This window comes from Delphinus delphis, chromosome X (genome assembly GCF_949987515.2).
Source record: "Delphinus delphis chromosome X, mDelDel1.2, whole genome shotgun sequence".
Lineage (NCBI taxonomy): Eukaryota > Metazoa > Chordata > Mammalia > Artiodactyla > Delphinidae > Delphinus > Delphinus delphis.
The window spans coordinates 95760195-95785305 of NC_082704.1; the positions used below are offsets into that span (position 1 = coordinate 95760195).

The 25111-nt window shown below is 36.9% G+C and overlaps 1 protein-coding gene across 1 annotated transcript in view; it reads right to left on the reverse strand.

The window, feature by feature from the left end:
• The window catches only part of CFAP47 (cilia and flagella associated protein 47), a 505984-nt gene that overhangs the window by 208804 nt on the left and 272069 nt on the right, over positions 1-25111 (reverse strand). Inside the window, 2 exon segments of the mRNA XM_069540349.1 lie at positions 11775-11863; positions 22007-22165. Coding sequence (XP_069396450.1) covers positions 11775-11863; positions 22007-22165 — 248 coding nt within the window.

Below are 25111 nucleotides of genomic sequence, written 5' to 3' on the forward strand. Positions count from 1 at the left end.
ATAAATTACAATTCAAAAAGTCCATGTGCTCTCATTCTGCAACTCAAAACGTATGCTAGAAAGAAAAGATCTGGAATGGAAATAGGTAAAAAATGCTATTTTTATACAGAAAGTCAACACTGAATTCTCATAACAAGGAAATTTAGAGCAAAAATGACCACCCAAATTATATTCCAGAAAGAAAGAGGAAATTACACACTGGTCTTAATACACTGTCAGAGTTATACACATTTAATAATTTCTAATCCTATTTCCAGAAAAGAGAAACGTTTCTTTCAGGAGTGGACATGAGATTTGGGTACCTAGTTAAATCAGTGCATTAATAACCATGCCATCATCTGGAATCACACAGAAATTCCGTCCTTCCTATATAATACTGCTCATTCCTTCAAGAAACAGTTTTGGAGACTCCATTGTGTGTTAGGTGTGGGACTAGGTACTGGAAAGTACAAACATGAATATATTATCCTCTCAGCCCCCCACAATGTAGAGAAATGATACTCTAACGACAGGTGAAAGATATCATGAAGAGTCATGTCAGGAATGCCTAATCCCTCCTGCAGAGTTGAACAGAATCTGTATAATATTGTTAAGAACAGATTTATCCAAACTTGATTTGTTAAAGGAAACCTTTTTTATTATATAACAGTTATTAATATCTTACAATACTAGCTTTACAATGAAAAACACATCAGTAATAAAATTAATCAAATATTTTAGTCTTAAAACACACACACATTCACAAACACACATATACAAACTAAGCTGCAACACATTTATATATCCTAACATTTGAATGTTGACATCAGTTTTTGTCCTTTTGTTTTAACTTGATATTTCTGGTGCCTTCATATAAGGGTTGTAAGGAATTTTATAAATATTAAATAATAAAAAGTTTTAAACAGACAAAATTAACTGTAGTAAAATGTAAACTATGAACAATGCAAGCTATGTATCAAACTAGCAGATTTGCTTATATCACTGTAAAGTTACAGTTACGCAAATGTAGGAATAATTCCTCTCCAGAGAGCAATTTAAACATAAAGTCATACACTAAATTCTCATTTAAATATCATAAAATTATGAGGCACAAAACATAATGTTTCCTTTTATTTCTATAAATCCATGGTGAATCACTGGGCAATTTATTTTGGTAATAATTTGTTCTGGCTAAAAAACAATCACACGGATAATATTACTTGACACACAAATAAAAAACTAAACCACTATAATATTAGATTTTTCATATACTATACATGTACCATTTTGAGATAAAATAGCATTCTGTATGCTTGCTTGAAAAGTTCCTGCTTAATTACAATGAACATGCTTTCCTCAAAATAGACATATTAATTGTAAAATGAAATATAAACTGTCATTAAAATGGAAAAAGATCCTGTTTCATTACTGCAGTTTCTAAATCAGTGGTTCTCATACTTCAATGTGCATTATTATTATCCGGAGTGCTTGTTCAAAATGCAGATTCCCAAGCTTCTATTTGCATGAATTCTGACTTAGTCTGGCATGGGTTCCATTTAAAACAAGATCTCCAGGTGTTTTTAAAATAGCCTGTCTATGGATTAAACTCTGAGTAATCTTGACTTAGACCAGCACTGCTCCAACATTAATGTACAAACAAATACTCTGGAGATGTTGTTAAACGCAGATTCTAACTCAATTGGATTGGAGTGGGCCTGAGAGTCTGTTTTTCTAATAAGCCCCCAGGTGATGTTGATTTTACTGACTCAAGGATGACATTTTGAGAAGCATGAGTATAATCTAAAACAAAAACAACCCCAATATTTTAAATAATAAAACCAGGCCACCAGAAAAAGAAAAGCAGGGAATGGTTTAGAACGACTATATATTCACTACCGTATAAAAGCAACAAAAACACTGGAAAAATTTGTCCAAATTAACTTTTTCAGAATTCTAGTTCACTAAAGAAAGGCTTGCAGCAATCTAAGTAGTGTTTATTCAAGAAAAGCTGCCAAACCTTGGCAAGAACAGTAGTTTGTGGCCTTGTAACTTTTATGTTGTAACTCTCCCTCCACCTTTCCATAGCTCTATAGTAGCCTTGAAAACCAACAGCCTTGCAACCAAGGTAGTTGTAAAAAATGCTCAGGCTTGCAGCCACAGGAGGGAACAGACTGAGACTGGAGCTCTTCAAAAAAGTCCCATCCATCCCTGATCATTGTTCCTGTGTAACCCATCTCACAGTACCCTCCGAAGAGCTCAATATTCAAGGTGTTGTCTTTAATCAAACTGACTCAAAGAAAAACACCTATCCCCAAGATGTTAGTTGAAAACAATCAGTAGCAATTATGCCTGAGGCTGCAACAGCAACTGGATCAAATAAGAGCCTGACAAAGCATAAAAGGAAGATCTGGGGACAAGATGCCCATAGGCAGAGTCGCCATAGCTTAGTAGAGACCCAAAATATGTCAAAGACCTTCAACTCCACTTATGGAGACAAGTAATAAAGAATATCAATAAAGAGATATTATACAAAAGAACTAATTATAAATTCTGGACTTAGAAAGTACAATACCTGAAATAAAAAAGCACTAGAAGGACTCAGCTGCAGGTTTGAGGTGGCAAAAGGACCAGTACACTTGAAGATAGGTCAAGTAAAATGATTAATTCTAAAGAATGGAAAGAGAAAAGAATGAAGAAAAATTAACAGAGCCTCAGAGAACTGTGGGAAACCTTCAAACAGACAAACATAAGCCTAATCAGAATCCTGAAAAGAGAAAAACAGGCAGACAGAAAATGTGAAGAAATAAATGATGAAAACTTCCCAAATTTGATGAAAAATATTAATTTACACATCTAAGAAGTACAAAAAATTCTATGCAAGATAAACCCAAGGTGATCCATAGCTAGACAATAAGAGTCAAGTCATTGAAAGGCCCAGACACAGTAAGAAGCAGAACAAAAGTGACTCAATACCTATGTTGCTCCTCAGTAAGATTAACAATAGAATTCCCATTTAAACCCTAAAGAACAGAATGCAATGCAATTGGATGATGTATATACAGTATGCTGAAAGAAGACTATCAATAAGGAATACTATATACAGCAAAACTATCCTTCAAAAATTAGGGAAAAATTAAGAAATTAACAAACAAAAAAATGAAAGAATTCATTGCTAACAGACCTACCCTACAAGAAATACTAGCAGAATTTCCTCAGGCTAAAGGAAAAGAACACTAGAAGTTAATTCTAAACCACATGATGAAATAAAAAGCATAGGTAAAGGTAACTACATAGGTAAATACATAAAACAAATAGGCTATAAATGTACTTTATTTGCAATCCTTTTTGTTCTCCTTTCTGATTTAAAATAAAATAGTGTGAGACAATAAATGTAAAACTGTTTTAAGGGCTTATAACTTATAAAGATGTAATGGGTATAACAATAATAGCACTAACAAGAGGCTAGGAAAAGGAGATACACTGAAGCAAAGTTTCTGAATTATACTGAAATTAAATTGGTATCAATCTGAGCTAGATTATTTTAAATTAGGGTGCTAATTATAATATTCAGGATAACTACTGAGAAAAAAACTAAGAAAACATACAGTAAAAGAAACAAAAATTTTAAAAGGCACACTAAAAGTAAATATTTAAAACAAAATCAAGCAGTAATAAAGAAAGAGATGAACAAAGACACAGGACTTATAGGAAACAAGTATCAAAATGGCAGACAAAAACCCTACTGTATCAGAGATTACATTAATTGTAAAGGGATTAACACTCTAATCAAAAGGCAGAGATTGACAAAATGGAAAAAATAGCTTAGAAAAAAGACAAACATTGGTTCAAAGACACAAACAGACTGGGAACAAAAGAATTAAACAAACAAACAAACAAAAAATACCATGCAAACAGTAAAAAAAAAAAAAAAAAAAAGAGAACTGGAGTGACTATACTAATAACAGACAAAATAGAACTTAAAGCAAACAATGTTCCAGCATGACAGCATGAGAGCTCCATGGACTACTTACCAGGGAAATGAGTTAAAATATAAAAATCAACTATATAAACTCTCTGGAAATGATCTTGAGGGCATATAGCAAAAAAAAAAAAAAAAAAAAAAAAACCCCAAAAAACACACACCTCTTCAGTAATATTTACTAAATTCAGTAAGAAAAGATGCAGTCTGTGGCACTTGAACCAAGACCACTCCCTTCCTCCTCCTTCCTCACCCAATTAAGACATAAACTCTACTCCAGACAAGTACAGCTAAGAATATAGGGCTCATTCCTCCCCTAGCTCCCAGATAAAGAACTATATTTCTGAGAGATGTGTGACATCAACATTTCTCATCCTGCCCCAAGTACACGTTGCTAAGGCTAAGTTCCGGGCAAATGCAGCTGAGAGGAGCCAAGGGGCTCCCTTCTTCTGCCCAGCACCAAATCATGGACCACAGGCTCTACATGGATGTGAAATTGCCATTGCCCTACCTTATAAAGTGGTGGATCTATGCTGGAAGAAGCAAGCCAGGAAGACCTGAAGCTGCTGTCCCCCATCCCACCTAGCACTCAGCTCCTAATGTGGGACTGATTCTCCAAGAAAAGTGTACCAGTGTCCCCAGTTCCACCAAGAGAGCTGTGGCTCAGAGATTTTGCCTAGAGGGAGAAGCTGACCTTAACGCATATAGTTCTTAATCTCTTCACAAAGGAACTGATTCCATTTTCAAAAACGTGAAGATCAAGGGTGCCCTTAAAAATAGTGCAGGTGGAGCTTCCCTGGTGGCGCAGTGGTTAAGAATCCACCTGCCAATACAGGCGACACGGGTTCGAGCCCTGGTCCAGGAAGATCCCACATGCTGCGGAGCAACTAAGCCCATGCGCCACAACTACTGAGCCTGCACTCTAGAACCCATGCTCCACAACAAGAGAAGACACTGCAATGAGAAGCCCACGCACCACAACGAAGAGTAGCCCCTGCTCGTTGCAACTAGAGAAAGCCTGCGTACAGCAATGAAGACACAACACAGCCAAAAAAATAAAAAATAAAAAATAGTGCAGTTGTAGTGAAAGGCAATTGGGAGGATCCCTGCTAGTTTGTTGGAGAAACCTGGGGCAAGAGACCACTGGGAGGAGCGCTCCTGGGGACAGAATAAATCTCAAACACTGACCTAACGAATTATTATTTCAAAGGACCTGGATTTGATTGAATTGGCCTGAAGAGCAATTTATGCCTTCCATAGAATTGGAATTAGGGAAATTTAATAGCTAGGTGTGGACAGAGACACAGAGAGTCAAAGAAAGCCCTGCCAAAACCACTGTTAACTCAGAGTGACTGTGAGCATACCCAAGGCTGTATCCCCTAGAAGCAACATTAGAAGGTTCACACTATGTATGTGTTTTTTTTTTTGGGGGGGGGGACGGGAGAATGGGGAGTAGACATCACTAAAATAAGCCAGCTACTCAGTAAACAAACAACCAAACAACATTAACAATCCTGTGGGAAGTGGGACCAGAACTCAATATATTTTCAAAAACGTCCAGTTTCCAACATAACAATTATGAAACAAGCAAAGAAACAATAAAAGAGGCATGCAAGAAAAACTGCCTGTTGGAGTGATCAACTACCATATTTAACAGAACACTAATTCAAAATAGCCATTGTAAATGTCTTCAAAAACGAAGGAAACTATGACTACAGAAGTAAAGGAAGGCATGATGACAATGTAACATCAAATAGAGAATATCAAAACAGAATGAAATTAATAAAGAACCAAATGGAAATTGTGGATTTGGAAACAACAAAAACAGATATAAAAAAATCACTAGAGGGGCTCAAGAGATTTGAATTGGCAGGAAAAAAAGAATTAACAAACTTCAAGATTGATAGAGATTATGCAGTCTGAAAACAGAGAGAAAAAGAAAAATAAACAGTCACATATATATGGTATACACTTAAATGGACCAACACATGTTTGATGAAATTAACAGAAAGAGAGGAGAAAGCGAAAGGAAAATAAAAACCATTTGAAAAATGAGATGGGTGAACATAGCTGTGTCACACTCCCCAATTTCAAACAATACAAAGGTAGAGTAATTAAAACAGTATGGTATTTGCATAAAGACAGATACATAGATCAATGGAAAAGAATGGAGAGCCCAGAAATAAATTCACACTTATACGGTCAATTATTTACAACAAAGGAGCCAAGAATATACAATGTGGTACTGACAGTCTCTTCAGTAAGTGGTTCTGGGAAAACTGGTCAGCCACATGCAAAAGAATGAAACTAGATCACTATTTTACATCATACACAAAAATTAACTCAAAATAGATTACAGACTTGAACATAAGACTTAAAAGCATAAAACTCCTACAAGAAAACACAGGCTTATGTAAACTCCTTGATATAGGTCTTAGTGATATTTTGAATCTGACACCAAAAGGAAAAGCAACAAAAGCAAAAATAAACAAATGGGACTACATCAAACTGAAATAAAGCTTCTGCACAGTAAAGGAAATCATCAACAAAATATAAAGGCAACCTAATGAATTGGAGAAAATATTTGCAAATCAAATATCTGATAAGGGGCTAATATCCAAAATATAAAAAACCCAATATCTAAATCACAAAAATCCAAACAATCTGATTAAAAAATGGGCAGAAGATCTGAATACACATTTTTCTAAAGAAGGCATACAGATGGCCAACTGGCACATGAAAAAATCCTTAACATCATTAATCATGAGGGAAATGCAAACCAAAACCACAATGAGATATATCTTATACCTGTTAAAATGGCTATTATCAAAAAGACAAGAAGTAATAAGTGTTGGTGAGGTTGTGGAGAAAAAGGAACCTTTCTGCACTGTTGGTGGGAATGTAAATGGGTGCAGCCACTATGGAAAATAGTTTGGAGGGTCCTCAAACAATTAAAAACAGAACTAGCATATGATCCAGCAATTCCACTTCTAGGTATTTATCTAAAGAAAACAAAAACACTAACTCTAAAAGATACATGCACCTCCATGTTCACTGCAGCATTATTTACAGTTGTTAAGATACGGAAACAACCTAAGTGTCCATTCACAGATGAATGGATAAAGAAATTGTGGTGTATATATACAATGAAATATTACTCAGCCATAACAAACAATGAAATATTGCCATTTGCAAAACCATGATGGATCTCAAGGTCATTAAATAAAATAAGTCAGACAGAAGATGACAATACAATATAATCTCTCTCATATGTAGAATCTTGAAATAAACGGGCTCATAGATATGGAGAACAGACTGGTGGATGCCAGACTTGGGGGATGGGGTGCGTGGGATAAATGGGTGAAGGGGGTCAAAAGGTTAAAAAGAAGAAAAATAAAGGGAAACAATTAAACATTTATTTTACTTTTCTTATATGAACTGTACCACTGGATAACCAAAGAGATGAGAAGATGTTCTCTTTGTAAAAATATTCCAACTAATACATTTCATAAATGATAGAAATGGAATATCACCATTTTGTAACCACCCACGAATAATGGAGGTACCCACTGAGTATCAATGGCTACTAACATTCCAAAAAGAGACAAGATACTATATGCTTCCTAAAGAAAGAATATGTCATTTCCTTTAATCTTGCCAAAGCAACTGAACCTGAGTTCCTCTGTATCCATTCCTCTGTATCCAGCTGTGAATTTAAAAAATATACAACTGAGAAAAGAACACGTGAACCTATACCATAAACATGAAATCAGCAAAATCCAGACATGGGAAACCGCAGCTCAATCAGCTCATGTTCTTCAACTGATGATTGTAAGGAAAAGAAAGAAATGGAGGAGGAACTTGTAAATCATTTAAAAGGCACATGATTTTTTTTTAATCAGCAAGAGTAAACTCCAGTGCCCAGAAATTCACACTTGTGTGTGTCACTTCCTTGATTACCATGAAAGTCAAGATAGCAGTTTATTCAAGAAAGAAAGAAGAGATTTGGGGATGGTTGACAAAGTCCTATTTCCTGACTCAAATACAAGAGTGTTTACCTTATAATAGTTTATTAAATAATACATTTGTTTTTCTGTGAAAGAGAGGAAGGAAAGAAAGGAGGGAGGAAAGGATGGAAGGAAGGAAGGAGTGAGGTAGGTGAGAGCAAACTTGGACTGGGCTATGGAAATCATTCCAGAAGGTAACATGAATCTATAAGAACAATTAAAGAAAACAAAAATGATAAATAAGAAGGCTAATATAATGAAGGTTATAAATATGTACTTTCTGTTATGAACTGAACTGTGCACCCCCCACAAACTTCGTATGTTGAAGCCTTAACCCCTAGTACCTCACAATGTGACTATAGTTGGACATAGGGCCTTTAAAGGTGATTAAGTTAAAATGAGGCCATTAGGGTGGGCCCTAATTCATCCTGATTGGTGTTCTTGTAAGAGGAAACGTGGACATACAAAGAGACACGAGGCATGCACACACAGAGAGAAAAGACCATGTGAAGACACAGAAAGAAGGGGGCCATCTGTGAGCCAAAGAGAGAGGCCTCAGAAGAAACCTAATCTGCCAGCACCTTGATCTTGGACTTCTAGCCTCAAGAACTGTGAGAAATAAATTTCTGTTGTTTAAGCCACCCAGTCTTACGGTATTTTGTGCTAGCAGCCCTAGTAAATTGATATACTGTCCTTTTTTCTCTCAGTTTTCTTAAAATCATAAAAAATATACAAAATAAATAAAAAGAAATATACATAAATATTATATAATATTACTGATTATTGTAACATTATTGATATAATACATATGACCAAAAGAAACACAAAATAGGGGGAAGGGAATAGAGCTATATAAGAGTAACACTTTGTGAATCTCAGTGGAATTAAGTTACTATTTACATGAGGTATCTAAAATAGTCAAACTCATAAAGCAGAGAGTAGACTGGTGGTTGCTGGAGGCTGGGAAGAGGATGAAATGGGAGTTGTTGTATAAAGTTTCAGTTATGCAAGATGGATAAGTACTATAGATGTTCTATGCAACATAGTGCCTATAAATAACAATATGGTATTGTGCACTAAAACATTTGTTAAGAGGGCAATTCTCATGTTAAGAATTCTCACCACAAAAAAGGAAAAAAAAAAAAGAGAAAAGGAACACAAGGAAACTTTTGGAAGTGATGGATATGTTTATTGCCTTCATTGTTGTGATAGTATCATGGTACATGCGTATGTCCAAGCTCATCAAATTGTATACTTTAAATGTATAGGGTTTTTTTGCATACCAAATATACCTCAAAATAAGATGTTTTTTAAAAAAAGATAAACAATAGAAAATATCAAGGAAACTAGAAGAAGGGTCTTTCAAAAGATCAATAAAATTAACAAATCTTTACCTAGATTGACCAAGAATAAAGGAGAGAAAAATCAAAGTAAGGGATGGAAGAAGGGCCATCACTACTGCCTTTGCAGGGGGGAAAAAAAGGATTATAAGGGAATACTGTGAAAACTTCCATGCCAACAACTTAGATAATTTAGAGGAAATGTATAAATTCCTACAATGGCACAAACTACCAAACTGATTCAAGAAGAAATGCAAAATCTGAGTATGCCATAACAAGAGATGAAATTAGTAATAAAGTTTCCACAAAGCAAAGCTCAGACCCAGATGGCTTCAATTCTACCAAACATTAGAAGAATAAACACCAGTCCTTCACAAACTCTCCCCAAAAATAGAATGGAAAGGCCCATTTCCCAAATCTTTCTCTGAGGGTAGTATTGATGATATAAAAAGCAGATAAAGACATCACAAGAAAAGAAAATTACACTAGTAAATCCTTTTTTTATAAATGCAAAAATTTCAACAAAATACTACTAAACCAAACCTTACAACACGTAAAAAAAGAATTATACAGCATGAAATAGTTGCATCCTGCTAAAGAGGAATTTGAGAACTACTGATCTGGTACACAGAGGTGTGGGAGCTAATCCTGTTTCTGTTAAATCTAGACTGGATAGGAGATTAAGAAGTACAAACTACCATATATAAAATAAATAAGCTACAAGGATATATTGTACAGCAAAGAGAATAGAACCAATATTTTATAATAACTATAAATGGAGCATTACCTTTAAAAATTGTGAATCACTGTACTGTATACCAGAATATATAATATTGTATATCAATCACTGCTCAATTTTTTTTTTTTTTTTTTAAATCTAGACTGGGTCACCTTATTTGTTAAAAAGAATATTAAATTTTGACAAAGTAGAATCAAATCTGATCATTGTGCTGCATATAAATTTTTGGAAAATATATGAAATTTGAAATTTTACTTTAAAGTACATTTAATATGAGATTATTAATAATAAGCAAATCCTGATCATTTTTTGTAAGTGTAATATGAAAAACTAGGTCACTTATTGTTATATTCTTTATAACATTAAAATAGTCTCTATATGAATTATGTGGCTTTAAATTTCCTTTCTTATTCATTCTCATTTATTATATTTTACCTTTAAAAGTAATATATGTTTACAGTAAAATATTAATTTTACAAATTTTATGATTGGCCTTAAATTTTTCAGTTCATATTCCCATTCCCTAAGTTTGAAGGCCACATTCAAATAAGAGAGGAAGGAGTCAAAAGTCCCCAATTAACAATCTTGTCCTTTACCGTTAAACCATGCATTCCTCACAAGAAGTAACAATTTTAATTCAATCTGAGATAAACCATAAAATAACAATAAAATATTATAATTTTTTGAGACACATACAATTATAATATTCTACCAATTCCAGGAACTTTGAGATTTACTTTCAGTTCTACCACTAGAATAAGTCTAAACATGTTTGATCCTGATTTCCTCTGAAGAACCGCAGTCATTTGGTTTACTTAAGGGCGTATTTTAATACTGGATTAATGCCACATATTCTGGTATTTTTTATTCCTTACATTCTGATATAACACTTTAATAAAATTAGGGTAAATAAAATTCTCCCTCACTGAACATGGGAACCATAAATTCACCAGCCGTTTTAAAAAAAGAATTTTTGTTTTGTAAAAAATAAATGATACTGTTAATAAGAAATTACCAAAAGCCTAGACATATAGTGATTTAAAAACTGGAAATTATCAACTACTAAAATAATAAGCATACATACAACTTCTAGTCTCGACACAAGTACTGCTGTTAAGGATCTGATTTTTAAAGCTGGTGGAAACACAGTTCATAATTTAAGCGATACGTAAGGTAAATTTATATGTAAATTTATAGAAAGACATTTTTCTACTTGTGACCTTAAATAATACTTAAGCAATTTATTGTCTTTTAATTTCAAATATATGCTGTTGTTATTGTTGTTGCTAAATCTCAAGATGCACAAATGCACGTTTAATGTGCAGTTTGAATTAATCATGATGCTTTAGGTAAAAATAAATTTTCCGCTTGAATCAACATTTCACTTTTGAAAATTAACAGATAGGATAAAATTAGAAGTTAAAAAGTATATTAATTATAAGTTTTAAAAAATGAAAGAACTGTAAATCTCAATAAACAGAAAGCTTACAGACAAAATTCATAAATTTGATATGATCAGCCTTAGCTTTGTAGAGATCAAATAGCATTTCAAGAAAAACTGATTTACCTTCATTATTTGTTCTATTTTACCTGCTGATGCTTATAAATTTATAGCAATGTAAATATATAAAATTTCTCCTCAAAACAGTTCATGTTGAAGAAAAATACATACTTCTCTTAAGATTCAATATGGCTAATTGCAATGAATTTATGTCAAAACAATAACTTACCTGAAGTTCCAGGCAGCGTGGAAGGGATTTTTAACATTCACAATGATTTCTTTCCATTTATAACACGGAGATTTGCATTTTATACTTGCCTAAGGTAAAAAAAATATATAAAACATACAATATGATAATAACAAAAAATAATAACCTCAATTATAAAAAACAAACTGGGGCTTCCCTGGTGGCGCAGTGGGTGAGAGTCCGCGTGCCGATGCAGGGGACACGGGTTCGTGCCCTGGTCCGGGAAGATCCCACATGCCGCAGAGCGGCTACGCCCGTGAGCCATGGCAGCTGAGCCTGTGCATCCGGAGCCTGTGCTCCGCAAAGGGAGAGGCCACAATAGTGAGAGGCCCGCGTATCACAAAAAAAAATAAATAAAAAATAAAAAACAAACTTAAAGTACCTAAAAAACTGTCCATTTAAATAACATAGTGATATCAATTTTTTTTACATCTTTATTGGAGTATAATTGCTTTACAATGGTGTGTTAGTTTCTGCTTTATAACAAAGTAAATCAGTTATATATATACATATGTTCCCATATCTGTTCCCTCTTGCAGCTCCCTCCCTCCCACCCTCCCTATCCCACCCCTCTAGGTCATCACAAAGCACCAAGCTAATCTCCCTGTGCTATGCGGCTGCTTCCCACTAGCTATCTATTTTACGTTTGGTAGTATATATATGTCCATGACACTCTCTCGCTTTGTCACTGCTTACACTTCCCCCTCCCCATATCCTCAAGTCCATTCTCTACTAGGTCTGTGTCTTTATTCCTGTCCTACCCCTAGGTTCTTGATGACATTTTTTTTCTTGAATTCCATATATATGTGTTAGCATACGGTATTTGTCTTTCTCTTCCTGACTTACTTCACTCTGTATCACAGATTCTAGGTCCATCCACCTCATTACAAATAGATCAATTTCGTTTCTTTTTATGGCTGAGTAATATTCATTGTATATATGTGACACTATTCTTTACCCATTCACACAATGATAGACACTTAGGTTGTTTCCATCTACAGGCTACTGAAAATAGAGCTGCAATGAACATTTGGGTACATGACTCTTTTTGAATTATGGTTTTCTCAGGGTATATGCCCAGTAGTGGGATTGCTGGGTCGTACGGTAGTTCTATTTGTAGTTTTTTAAGGAACCTCCATACTGTTCACCATAGTGGTTGTACCAATTCACATTCCCACCAGCAGTGCAAGAGTGTTCCCTTTTCTCCACACCCTCTCCAGCATTTATAGTTTCTACATATTTTGATAATGGCCATTCTGCCTGGTGTGAGATGATATTTCACCGTAGTTTTGATTTGCATTTCTCTAATGATTAATGATGTTGAGCATTCTTTCATGTGTTTGTTGGCAGTCTGTATATCTTCTTTGGAGAAATGCCTATTTAGGTGTTCTGCCCATTTTTGGATTGGGTTGTTTGTTTTTTTTGTTATTGAGCTGCATGAGCTGCTTGTAAATTTTGGAAATTAATCCTTTGTCAGTTGCTTCATTTGCAAATATTTTCTCCCATACTGAGGGTTGTCTTTTGGTCTTGTTTATGGTTTCCTTTGCTGTGCAAAAGCCTTGAAGTTTCATTAGGTCCCATTTGTTTATTTTTGTTTTTATTTCCATTTCTCTAGGAGGTGGGTCAAAAAGGATCTTGCTGTGATTTATGTCATAGAGTGTTCTGCCTATGTTTTCCTCTAAGAGTTTGATGGTTTCTGGCCTTATATTTAGGTCTTTAATCCATTTTGAGCTTATTTTTGTGTATGGTGTTAGGAAGTGATCTGATCTCATACTTTTACATGTACCTGTCCAGTTTTCCCAGCACTACTTATTGAAGACGCTGTCCTTTCTCCACTGTACATTCTTGCCTCCTTTGTCAAAGATAAGGTTACCATATGTGCATGGGTTTATCTCTAGGCTTTCTACCCTGTTCCATTGATCTATCTTTCTCTTTTTGTAACAGTACCATACTTTCTTGATTACTATAGCTTTCTAGTATAGTCTGAAGTCAGGGAGGTTGATTCCTCCAGCTCCGTTTGTCGTTCTCAAGATTGCTTTGGCTATTCATGGTCTTTTGTGTTTCCATACATACTGCGAAACTTTTTGTTCTGGTTCTGTGAAAAATGCCAGTGGTAGTTTGATAGGGATTGCATTGAATCTGTAGATTGCTTTGGGTAGTATAATCGTTTACACAATGTTGATTCTTCCAATCCAAGAACATGGTGTATCTCAACATCTGTTGGTATCATCTTTAATTTCTGTCATCAGTGTCTTATAACTTTCTGCATACAGGTCTTTTGTGTCCTTGGGTAGGTTTATTCCTAGATATTTTATTCTTTTTGTTGCAGTGGTAATGGGAGTGTTTTCTTGATTTCACTTTCAGATTTTTCAACATTAGTGTATAGGAATGCCAGAGATTTCTGTGCATTAATTTTGTATCCTGCTACTTTACCAAATTCATTGATTAACTCTAGTAGTTTTCTGGTAGCATATTTGGGATTATCTATGTATAGTATCATGTCATGTGCCAACAGGGACAGCTTTACTTCTTCTTTTCCGATTTGGATTCCTTTTATTTCCTTTTTTTCTCTGATTGCTGTGGCTAAAACTTGCAAAACTATGTTGAATAAGAGTGGTGAGAGTGGGCAACCTTGTCTTTTTCCTGATCTTAGTGGAAATGTTTTCAGTTTTTCACCACTGAGTACGATGTTGGCTGTGAGTTTGTCATATATGGCCTTTATTATGCTGAGGAAAGTTCCCTCTATGCCTACTTTCTGCAGGGTTTTTATCATAAATGGGTGTTGAATTTTGTCAAAAGCTTTCTCTGCATCTATTGAGATGATCATATGGTTTTTCTCCTTCAATTTGTTAATATGGTGTATCACGTTGATTGATTTGCGTATATTGAAGAATCCTTGCATTCTTGGAATAAACCCCACTTGATCATGGTGTATGATCCTTTTAATGTGCTGCTGGATTCTGTTTGCTAGTATTTTGTTGAGGATTTTTGCATCTAGGTTCATCAGTGATATTGGCCTGTAGTTTTCTTTCTTTGTGACATCTTTGTCTGGTTTTGGTATCAAGGTGATGGTGGCCTCGCAGAATGAGTTTGGGAGTGTTCCTCCCTCTGCTATATTTGGGAAGAGTTTGAGAAGGGTAGGTGTTAGCTCTTCTCTAAATGTTTGATAGAATTCGCCTGTTAAGCCATCTGTTCCTGGGCTTTGGTTTGTTGGAAGATTTTTAATCACAGTTTTAATTTCAGTGCTTGTGATTGGTCTCTTCATATTTTCTATTTCTTCCTGATTCAGTCTTGGCAGATTGTGCATTTCTAAGAATTTGTCCATTTTTTCAAGGTTGTCCATTTTATTGGCATATAGTTGCTTGTAGTAATCTCTCATGATCCTCTGTATTTCTGCAGTGTCGGTTGTTACTTCTCCTTTTTCATTTCTAATTCTATTGATTTGTGTCTTCTCCCTTTATCTCCTGATGAGTCTGGGTAATGGTTTATCAATATTTTTTGTCTTCTCAAAGAACTAGCTTTGTTTTATTGATCTTTACTATTGTTTGCTTCATTTCTTTTTCATTTATTTCTGATCTGATCTTTATGATTTCTTTCCTTCTGCTAACTTTGGAGTTTTTTGTTCTTCTTTCTCTAATTGCTTTAGGTGCAAGGTTGGGTTGTTTATTCGAGATGTTTCCTGTTTCTTAAGGTAGGATTGTATTGCTATAAACTTCCCTCTTAGAACTGCTTTTGCTCCATCCCATAGGTTTTGGGTCGTCGTGTCTGCACTGTCATTTGTTTCTAGGTATTTTTTGATTTCCTCTTTGATTTCTTCAGTGATCACTTCGTTATTAAGTAGTGTATTGTTTAGCCCCCATGTGTTTGTATTTTTTACAGATCTTTTCCTCTAATTGATATCTAGTCTCATAGCGTTGTGCTCGGAAAAGATACTTGATACAATTTCAATTTTCTTAAATTAACCAAGGCTTGATTTGTGACCCAAGATATGATCTATCCTGGAGAATGTTCCATGAGCACTTGAGAAAAATGTGTATTCTATTGTTTTTGGATGGAATGTCCTATAAATATCAATTAGGTCCACCTTGTTTAATGTGTCACTTAAAGCAAGTGTTTCCTTATTTATTTTCATTTTGGATGATCTGTCCATTGGTGTAAGTGGGGTGTGAAAGTCCCCTACTATGAATGTGTTACTGTCGATTTCCCCTTTTATGGCTGTTAGTATTTGCCTTATGTATTGAGGTGCTCCTATGTTGGGTGCATAAATATTTACAATTGTTATATCTTCTTCTTGGATCGATCCCTTGATCATTATGTAATGTCCTTCTTTGTCTCTTGTAATAGTCTTTATTTTAAAGTCTATTTTGTCTGATATGAGAATTGCTACTCCAGCTTTCTTTTGGTTTCCATTTGCATGGAATATTTTTCCATCCCCTTACTTTCAGTCTGTGTGTGTCTCTAGGTCTGAAGCGGGGCTCTGGTAGACGACAGCATATATATAGGTCTCGTTTTTGTATCCATTCAGCCAATCTGTGACTTTTGGTGGGAGCATTTAATCCATTTACATTTAAGGTAATTATCGATATGTATGTTCCTATTCTTATTTTCTTAATTGTTTTGGGTTTGTTATTGTAGGTCTTTTCCTTCTTTTGTGTTTCTTGCCTAGAGAAGTCCCTTTAGCATTTGTTGTAAAGCTGGTTTGGTGGTGCTGAACTCTCTCAGCTTTTGCTTGTCTGTAAAGGTTTTAATTTCTCCATCAAATCTGAATGAGATCCTTGCTGGGTAGAGTAATCTTGTTTGTAGGTTTTCTCCTTCATCACTTTAAATATGTCCTGCCAGTCCCTTCTGGCTTGCAGACTTTCTGCTGAAAGATCAGCTGTTAACCTTATGGGGATTCCCTTGTGTGTTATTTGTTGTTTTTCCCTTGCTGCTTTTAATATGTTTTCTTTGTATTTAATATTTGAAAGTTTGATTAACATGTGTCTTGGCGTGTTTATCCTTGGATTTATCCTGTATGGGACTCTGTCTGCTTCCTGGAGTTGATTAACTATTTCCTTTCCCATATTAGGGAAGTTCTCAACTATAATCTCTTCAAATATTTTCTTAGTCCCTTTCTTTTTCTCTTCTTCTTCTGGAACCCCTATAATTTGAATGTTGGTGTGTTTAATGTTGTCCCAAAGGTCTCTGAGTACTGTCCTCAGTTCTTTTCATTCTGTTTTCTTTATTCTGCTCTACAGTAGTTATTTCCACCATTTTATCTTCCAGGTCACTTATCCGTTCTTCTGCCTCAGTTATTCTGCTATTGATCCCATCTAGAGTATTTTTAATTTCATTTATTGTGTTGTTCATCGTTGCTTGTTTCATCTTTAGTTCTTCTAGGTCCTTGTTACATGTTTCTTGCAGTTTCTGTATTCTATTTCGAAGATTTTGGATCATCTTTACTATCATTATTCTGAATTCTTTTTCAAGTAGACTCCCTATTTCCTCTTCATTTGTTAGGGCTGGTGGGTTTTTATCTTGCTCCATATGTTGTGTGTTTTTCTGTTTTCTCATTTTGCTTAATTTACTCTGTTTGGGGTCTCCTTTTTGTAGGCTGCAGGTTTGTAGTTCCTGTTGTTTTTGGTGTCTGTCCCCAGTGGCTAAAGTTGGTTCAGTGGGTTGTGTAGGCTTCCTGGTGGAGGAGACTAGTGCCTGTGTTCTGGTGGATGAGGCTGGATCTTGTCTTTCTGGTGGGCAGGTCCATGTCTGGTGGTGTGTTTTGGGGTGTCTGTGGCCTTACTATGATTTCAGGCAGCCTCTGTGCTAATGGGTGGGGTTGTGTTCCTGTCTTGCCAGTTGTTTGGCATAGGGTGTCCAGCACTGTAGCTTGCTTGTCGTTGAGTGAAGCTGGGTGCTGGTGTTGAGATGGAGATCTCTGTGAGATTTTCGCCATTTGATATTATGTGGAACTGGTAGGTCTCTTGTGGACCAGTCTCCTGAAGTTGGCTCTCCCACCTCAGAGGCAGAGCGCTGAGTCCTGGTTACAGCACCAAGAGCCTTTCATCCACATGGCTCAGAATAAAAGGGAGAAAAAGAAGAAAGAAAGAGAGAAAGAAAGAGAAAAAGAAAGAGAGAAAGAAAGAGAGAAAGAAAGAGAGAAAGAAAGAAAGAAAGAAGGAAAGAAAGAAAGAAAAGAAAAAGAAAGAAAGAAAAGAAAAAGAAAGAAAGAAAGAAAGGAAGGAAGGAAGGAAGGAAGGAAGGAAGGAAGGAAGGAAGGAAGTTAGGAAGGAAGGAAGGAAGGAGGGAGGGAGGGAGGGAGGAAAGAAAGAAAGAAAGAAAGAAAGAAAGAAAGAAAGAAAGAAAGAAAGATAAAATAAAATAAAATAAGCTAAAATAAAATTATTAAAATAAAAAATTATTAAGAAAAAAATTTTTATAAAGAAAAAAAAAACCAGACAGATAGATCCCTAGATCAAATGGTGAAAGCAAAGCTATACAGACAAAATCTCACACAGAAGCATACACATACACACTCACAAAAAGAGGAAAAGGGGAAAAAAATCATAAATCTTGCTCTCAAAGTCCACCTCCTCAATTTGGGATAATTCGTTGTCTAATTATGTATTTCACAGATGCAGGGTACATCAAGTTGATTGTAGAGCTTTAATCTGCTGTTTCTGAGGCTGCTGGGAGAGATTTCCCTTTCTCTTCTTTGTTCTCACAGCTCCTGGGGCTCAACTTTGGATTTGGCTCCGCCTATGCGTGTAGGTGGCCGGATGGTGTCTGTTCTTCGCTCAGACAGGACGGGGTTAAAGGAGAAGCTGCTTACAGGGCTGTGGTTCACTCAGGCCCGGGGGAGGGAGGGGTACGGAGTGAGGGGTGAGCCTGCGGCGGCAGAGGCCAACAGGACATTGCACCAGCCTGAGGCGCGCCGTGCATTCTCCTGGGGAAGTTGTCCCTGGATCCCGGGACGCGGGCAGTGGCGGGCTGCACAGGCTCCCGGGAGGCAAGGTGTGGAGAGTAACCTGTGCTCGCACACAGGCTTCTTGGTGGCTGTAGCAGCAGCCTTAGCGTCTCATGCCCGTCTCTGGGGTCCATGCTTTTAGCAATGGCTCATGCCCGTCTCTGGAGCTCCTTTAAGCAGCGCCCTTAATCCCCTCTCCTCGTGCATCAGGAAACAAAGAGGGAAGAGAAAGTCTCTTGCCTCTTCGGCAGCTCCAGACATTTTCCCGGACTCCCTCCTGGCTAGCCGTGGCGCACAAGCCCCCTTCAGGCTGTGTTCACGCAGCCAACCCCAGTCCTCTCCCTGGGATCTAAGCTCCGAAGCCCGAGCCTCAGCTCGCAGCCCGGCCCACTCCGGCGGGTGAGCAGACAAGCCTCTCGGGCTGGTGAGTGCCGGTCGGCACTGATCCTCTGTGCGGGAACCTCCTCGCTTTGCCCTCCACACCGGTTGCTGTGCTCTCCTCCGCAGCTCTGAAGCTTCCCCCCTCCGCCACCCGCACTCTCCGCCCGCGAAGGGGCTTCCTAGTGTGTGGAAACCTTTCCTCCTTCACGGCTCCCTCCCACTGGTGCAGGTCCTGTCCCTATTCTTTTGTCTCTGTTTATTCTTTTTTCTTTTGCCCTACCCAGGTACGTGGGGAGTTCCTTGCCTTTTGAGAGGTCTGAGGTCTTCTGCCAGCGTTCAGTAGGTGTTCTGTAGGAGTTGTTACACGTGTGGATGTATTTCTGGTGTATCTGTGGGGAGGAAGGTGATCTCTGCATCTTACTCTTCTGTCATCTTCCCCGGTGATCCGGTATTAATATATTTAAACATTATACTGTTAAAATCTGGGTGGGAAAGAATAAAAATAGATTATTCCTCATCACTGATCCATAGTACTATGCTAACCAATGAATGATCTTTCACAATAGTGTCTCCCAAATTGATTTCCTTAAAATTCATTTTGTTAATTACTGAGTATGATTTTCCATTTGAAAATTAATCAATAATATATATACCTAATACATATGACATAAGGAAGGGGCAGGTGTGTATGTGTGTGTGTGCATGTGCACACTGGTGTGTGAATGCAAGAATATCTGTGTTGGAATGTGTGTGACTGTGGCATGCCTGGGTTTATAACATGGTGGCTGCACTGACATATTTTAACTATAATAAAAGTACAAATATATAAAACTGAAACTCAAATTACCCAAAAGACTTCCATGAAAGAAAAGATTCTAGGAATTCCAAATTTTTAGACTAATCATATTCTCACCTTATTTCTCCATTGTTTTCCAAACTATTTCCTGGTGTGTAAGACCATGAGTAGCCAGATGAAGTAAACAGAGATCACACAAGCTCCAAGTGTCAGCTTTTCTGCCCCAGAGCCATGATAATGACACGCTAACACCATCCATGGGTCTCTTAGACACATGTGGCAAAGAGATGTTTTGTTTCAGAGAATTTGTGTGAGAGGCTTGGGAAGTGTAAGAGTTCATTATTCAGGAGGAAATCAGAAGATCACAATACACATCTCAGTGACAATCAAATGCCTGCTCCCTCTCCTGGGTGCCCTTATCGAATAAGCCATTCTGTCCAGGTGAGCATCTTAATGCTCTCCTCACACAAGTGGCCTTTACTAGAGTCATTCTCTTTTCTTCCCACTCAAGCCACTGCACACCTACGATTCTTTGTAATCCATATGGAAATCTGGCAACATAAATTTACTTCTTTACCATACATCCATGGTAGAAAATAATATTTAGACAAACTAATGGCTACACAAAGTCAATCAAAGCAATATCACAACCATTTTACAGAGGTTTAAAAATCCTTCTGCCCCAACCTTTGAGATATTAACACTTAGAACTCTGCCTGGAACATCATCAAATCTCACTAAATGCCAGTCTTAGTAATCTTTCTAATGGATTTGCTCCATAGAACACTCAAGATAAATTGATGAATGCACCTATAAGAGAAACATTTTCTATGCTGTGTAAACCACCAAACCTTAATTCAAACAAAAAGAGACATAGGTCCGGGGACTGCTTTAACTTAAATCACAAGTCTCCATAGAAGAAGGGCATGTAAATTGCTACGTGTATAGTGAATGGCTCCTTGATAAAAAGCACAGATACAATCCTAAAAAGCTGAACTTAAAATAGCACTCAGTACAAGTGCTTTCAAAATGCAGATGGTCAATAGACACATGAAAACAAGCTCCACCTTGCTAATCATCAGGGAAAATGCAAATCAAAACCATAATGAGATACCACCTCACACCTGTCAGAATGGCCATCATCAAAAAGAACACAAATAACAAATGTTGGTGAGGATGTAAAAAAGGGGAACCCTTGTACACTGTTGGTGGGAATGTAAGTTGGTGCAGCCACTGTGGAAAATAGTATGGAGGTTTCTCAAAAAACTAAAAATAGAACTACCATGTGATGCAGCAGTTCCACTCCTGGGTACATATATGAAGAAAATGAAGACACTAATTTGAAAAGATACATGCACCCCAATGTTCAGAGCAGCATTATTTACAATTGCCAAGATATGGAAGCAACCTAAGCGTCCAGCATATATATATATATATATATATACACACACACACACACGCACGCGCGTACGCAGTGGAATACTACTCAGCCATAAAAAAGAATGAAATTTTGCCATCTGAAGCCACATGGATGGACTTGGAGGGCATTATGTTTATGTTTAGAGAAATAAGTCAGACAGAGAAAGAAAAATACTGTATGATATGACTTATAGGTGGAATCTAAAAAATACAACAAACTAGTGAAGATAACACAAAAAGAAACAGACTCGCAGTTACAGAGAACAAACTAATGGTTACTAGAGGTGGGGGGGAGTGGAAGGTACAAACTATTGGGTGTAAGATAGGCTCAAGGATGTGTTGTGCAACACAGCAAATATAGCCAATATTTTATAATAACTATAAATGGAAAGTAACCTTTAAAATTGTATAAAACATTTATAAAAACACAAGTCCCTTTAACTTCTATGATAAAATTGAGACTTATTTCCAAAGAAGGAGTATCAAAGTAAAAATATCAGAAATACAGAAGCCAAAAACTGTGCAAATGTAAGTTAAGTACACATCTGTGTCTGTATACACACATGATCTCAAAGAACAAGAGCTGCCAGGAGATGAAACTTAGAACAGCTGTGCTTGGGACACTCCATGGCCTGAGAAAAGCAGAAACATATAAAATAGGTAACATTTACTTACGATGGCTTTAAAATTGAGGACTTCACCCTTGAGAGCAAAAGTCAGCATAGTACCTCCTGCTCCACTCTTAGGTTTTGAAATTAATAGCAGTGAAGCTTCAGCAGGATGGAGGAAGCGACTGGTAAATTTCAGAGTTCAAACCAAACAGTAATTTGGTTTCTATTTAACAAAAGATGAAAACGAAAATATTGTAGTGAAAAAAGACAACAAGCATCTATTCAGTGTATGTGCCTAGTAACCACACCCTGCAAAATACTCACTTCTACAATAAAGTTAAAGATTGTTGCAGATCTTAGAAAGCCTACAATCTAGTTATTGCTGTCAGTCAAAACATCTTGATCCAGTATGTAAAACCTAAAGTTAACTTTCAAATGTATGTATAATCTACTGAATACTGGATTTTCTAAGAGCTAGCCACAGGAAATCATATATGTATTTTTGTTGTGAATTTCATAGGACATTCTGTGCTAGTGTTTAGGCACATTCTTAGTTATATCAATGACTTTTTTTTTTTTTTTTTTTTTTGTATGCAGGCCTCTCACTGTTGTGGCCTCTCCCGTTGCGGAGAACAGGCTTGGGACGCGCAGGCTCAGCGGCCATGGCTCACGGGCCCAGCCGCTCCACGGCATGTGGGATCTTCCCGGACCAGGGCACGAACCTGTGTCCCCTGCATCAGCAGGCAGACTCTCAACCACTGCGCCACCAGGGAAGCCCTATCAATGACTTTTGATTGCAGGGAGGAAAAAATGAGAAAGACAAAGAATTAAAAAAATACTTAAAACTGTGGTTGAAAATAAAATTCGAACCTCAAATCAAAATAACGGTATATAAGTAGCATGACTTTTATTTGAAAGATAGACTTAATTAAAAGAAAGAATAAGGAAAACATGACCATCTCATTTAATCTTCAACTTTCTAGTCTAAACCATAGTGAATTGTTTAAAGAATCGATGGATTCGGAAATTTTACTTCCCAGTTTCTAGGGGAATGAGTCAACCATGGCACCCTGGCAGCCCTGCATAACAACACAGGCCAAACACATGCAAGGCTTAACTGCAGTGGATATAAGTCTTGGCAGAAAGCTCTGTGATCCTCCCATAACATAAGAGCATGGAACTTCAGGAAGCACTGCTACAAGAACATTTTTCACTTGCCTCCCTATCCTCCCTGAGAGGCTGTCACCAGACAGTTTCTCACTGCCTCCTACATTCTGATGAGGTCTGAGGCTTGCTGCCTATCCTCCTACAGGGTAGAGTTACAGGCTAGAAACTGCTTAGTTGCAGCATGAAACTGACTGTCAGCAACAGGTGTCCTACCATGCATGATGCAGTCATCTGGTCCCTGTTGTTTTGGTGTCACTCTGCATAAGGGACATGGAGATCTGGCCCCTTTGTTAACTCTTGCTTTCACTGTTTATAGAAGTAATGAGGTCTCTGAATAAAAAATGGGCTCAATGTTTCTTGAATGGCTGAGTCTTTCTGCCTTGCCTTGCTGCCACAGCTGTGGGTGGTAAACCGTGGGGACCTTTTACCATTGCTTTTTCACTGGCTTTTAGCACAGTTAGCATTATACATCATATCACAGTTATTCTTTGTACAAACTATCACCTGTCACCTTCCCTTAGGATAGACACAGTTGGGAATGGAGATGGGAATAGATTCTCTCGGCATTATACTTTGGCTTAACTTTCCCAGAACCTTTGAGGAATCTCTGTTAAATGGGTGAGTTTAGGGAGCAGCACAGAGTAAAATGAATGGAGGACTTTCAAAATCAATTGAAATATTCTCAGAATTGTTTCTTAGGGAAAATTACAACTCACAACCAGCAGGAATGGGGAGGATTTTATTCAGATATAATATCACTAATCTCAACCTCTGCTAAAGGACACTTTCTTGGCTATTATGAAAAGCTCAAGGGCTTAAATTTAATTGAAAACAAAGAATATTTGACCTTGAGATCTTTTTTTGGGTGTATAGGCTCAAACTCTGTGTTAGGATACCTGTGAGTGACTTAGGATTTTTCTAGATATTCTAAAATTCATTACTAGATAAAGCCATTCACTCAATTAATATTTATAATTTATAATGTTCCAGACATTGTTTTAGGTTTGGGAGATACAGCAATTGGAAAAAAAATACACTATTCCTGATCTCCTGGATCTTTCATTTTATAGGATATGGCAGACGTTAATTATGTCATCATAAAATAAATGTGAAAATTACAAATTATGTATGTGCTATGAAGTGATAGAAGGGCACATAATGGAGAGTGTCATGTAGTCTGAAGGATCAGAGGAAGTGATATGTTAGGTAGGATATGGAGGACGAGAATGGGTTAGGTAGAATTTGTAGGGGATGAAAGAAGGCATCCAAGACAAGGCCTCTAAAATGAGAAATTATGACGTGCTTGAAGAAATTACCAAAGGCCAGTGGTGCTGAAGCTTAGAGAGCAAGGGTGTTAGTGATGCAAGATGTAGCTAAGAGCCAGCCATGAAAGGCCACATGGGCCATGTTGAGATATTCAGTCTATATTCTAATGGTGATGAAAAGCTATTGGAATATTTTAAGCAGAAGAGTAACATGACCAAATTTACATCAAAAAAATTACTGCCATTCTAATATAAAGAATGGATTGCAGAGAAACCTTTTAAGAATCTATTGTAGTAGCCCAGTTTAAAGATGATAGTACATTAAATTAGCATAGAAGAGACAGATAAGAGGAAAGATGTCAAATTTAAGATACATTGGGTAAAATCAATAGGATGAGGTAATGGATGGGCTCTCCATGGAAGGTGATGAAAAATGGAGTTCAAGAATGACCATAAGTGGGCTTCCCTGGTGGCGCAGTGGTTGAGAGTCCACCTGCCGATGCAGGGGACACAGGTTCGTGCCCCGGTCCAGGAAGATCCCACATGCCACAGAGTGGCTGGGCCCGTGAGCCATGGCCGTTGAGCCTGCGCGTCTGGAGCCTGTGCTCCACAACAGGAGAGGCCACAACAGTGAGAGGCCCGCGTACCGCAAAAAAAAAAAAAAAAAAAAGAATGACCATAAGCTAAATAACATGCACTTAGTAAATAAATTTATGGAACTATACTTAAGTTTTATG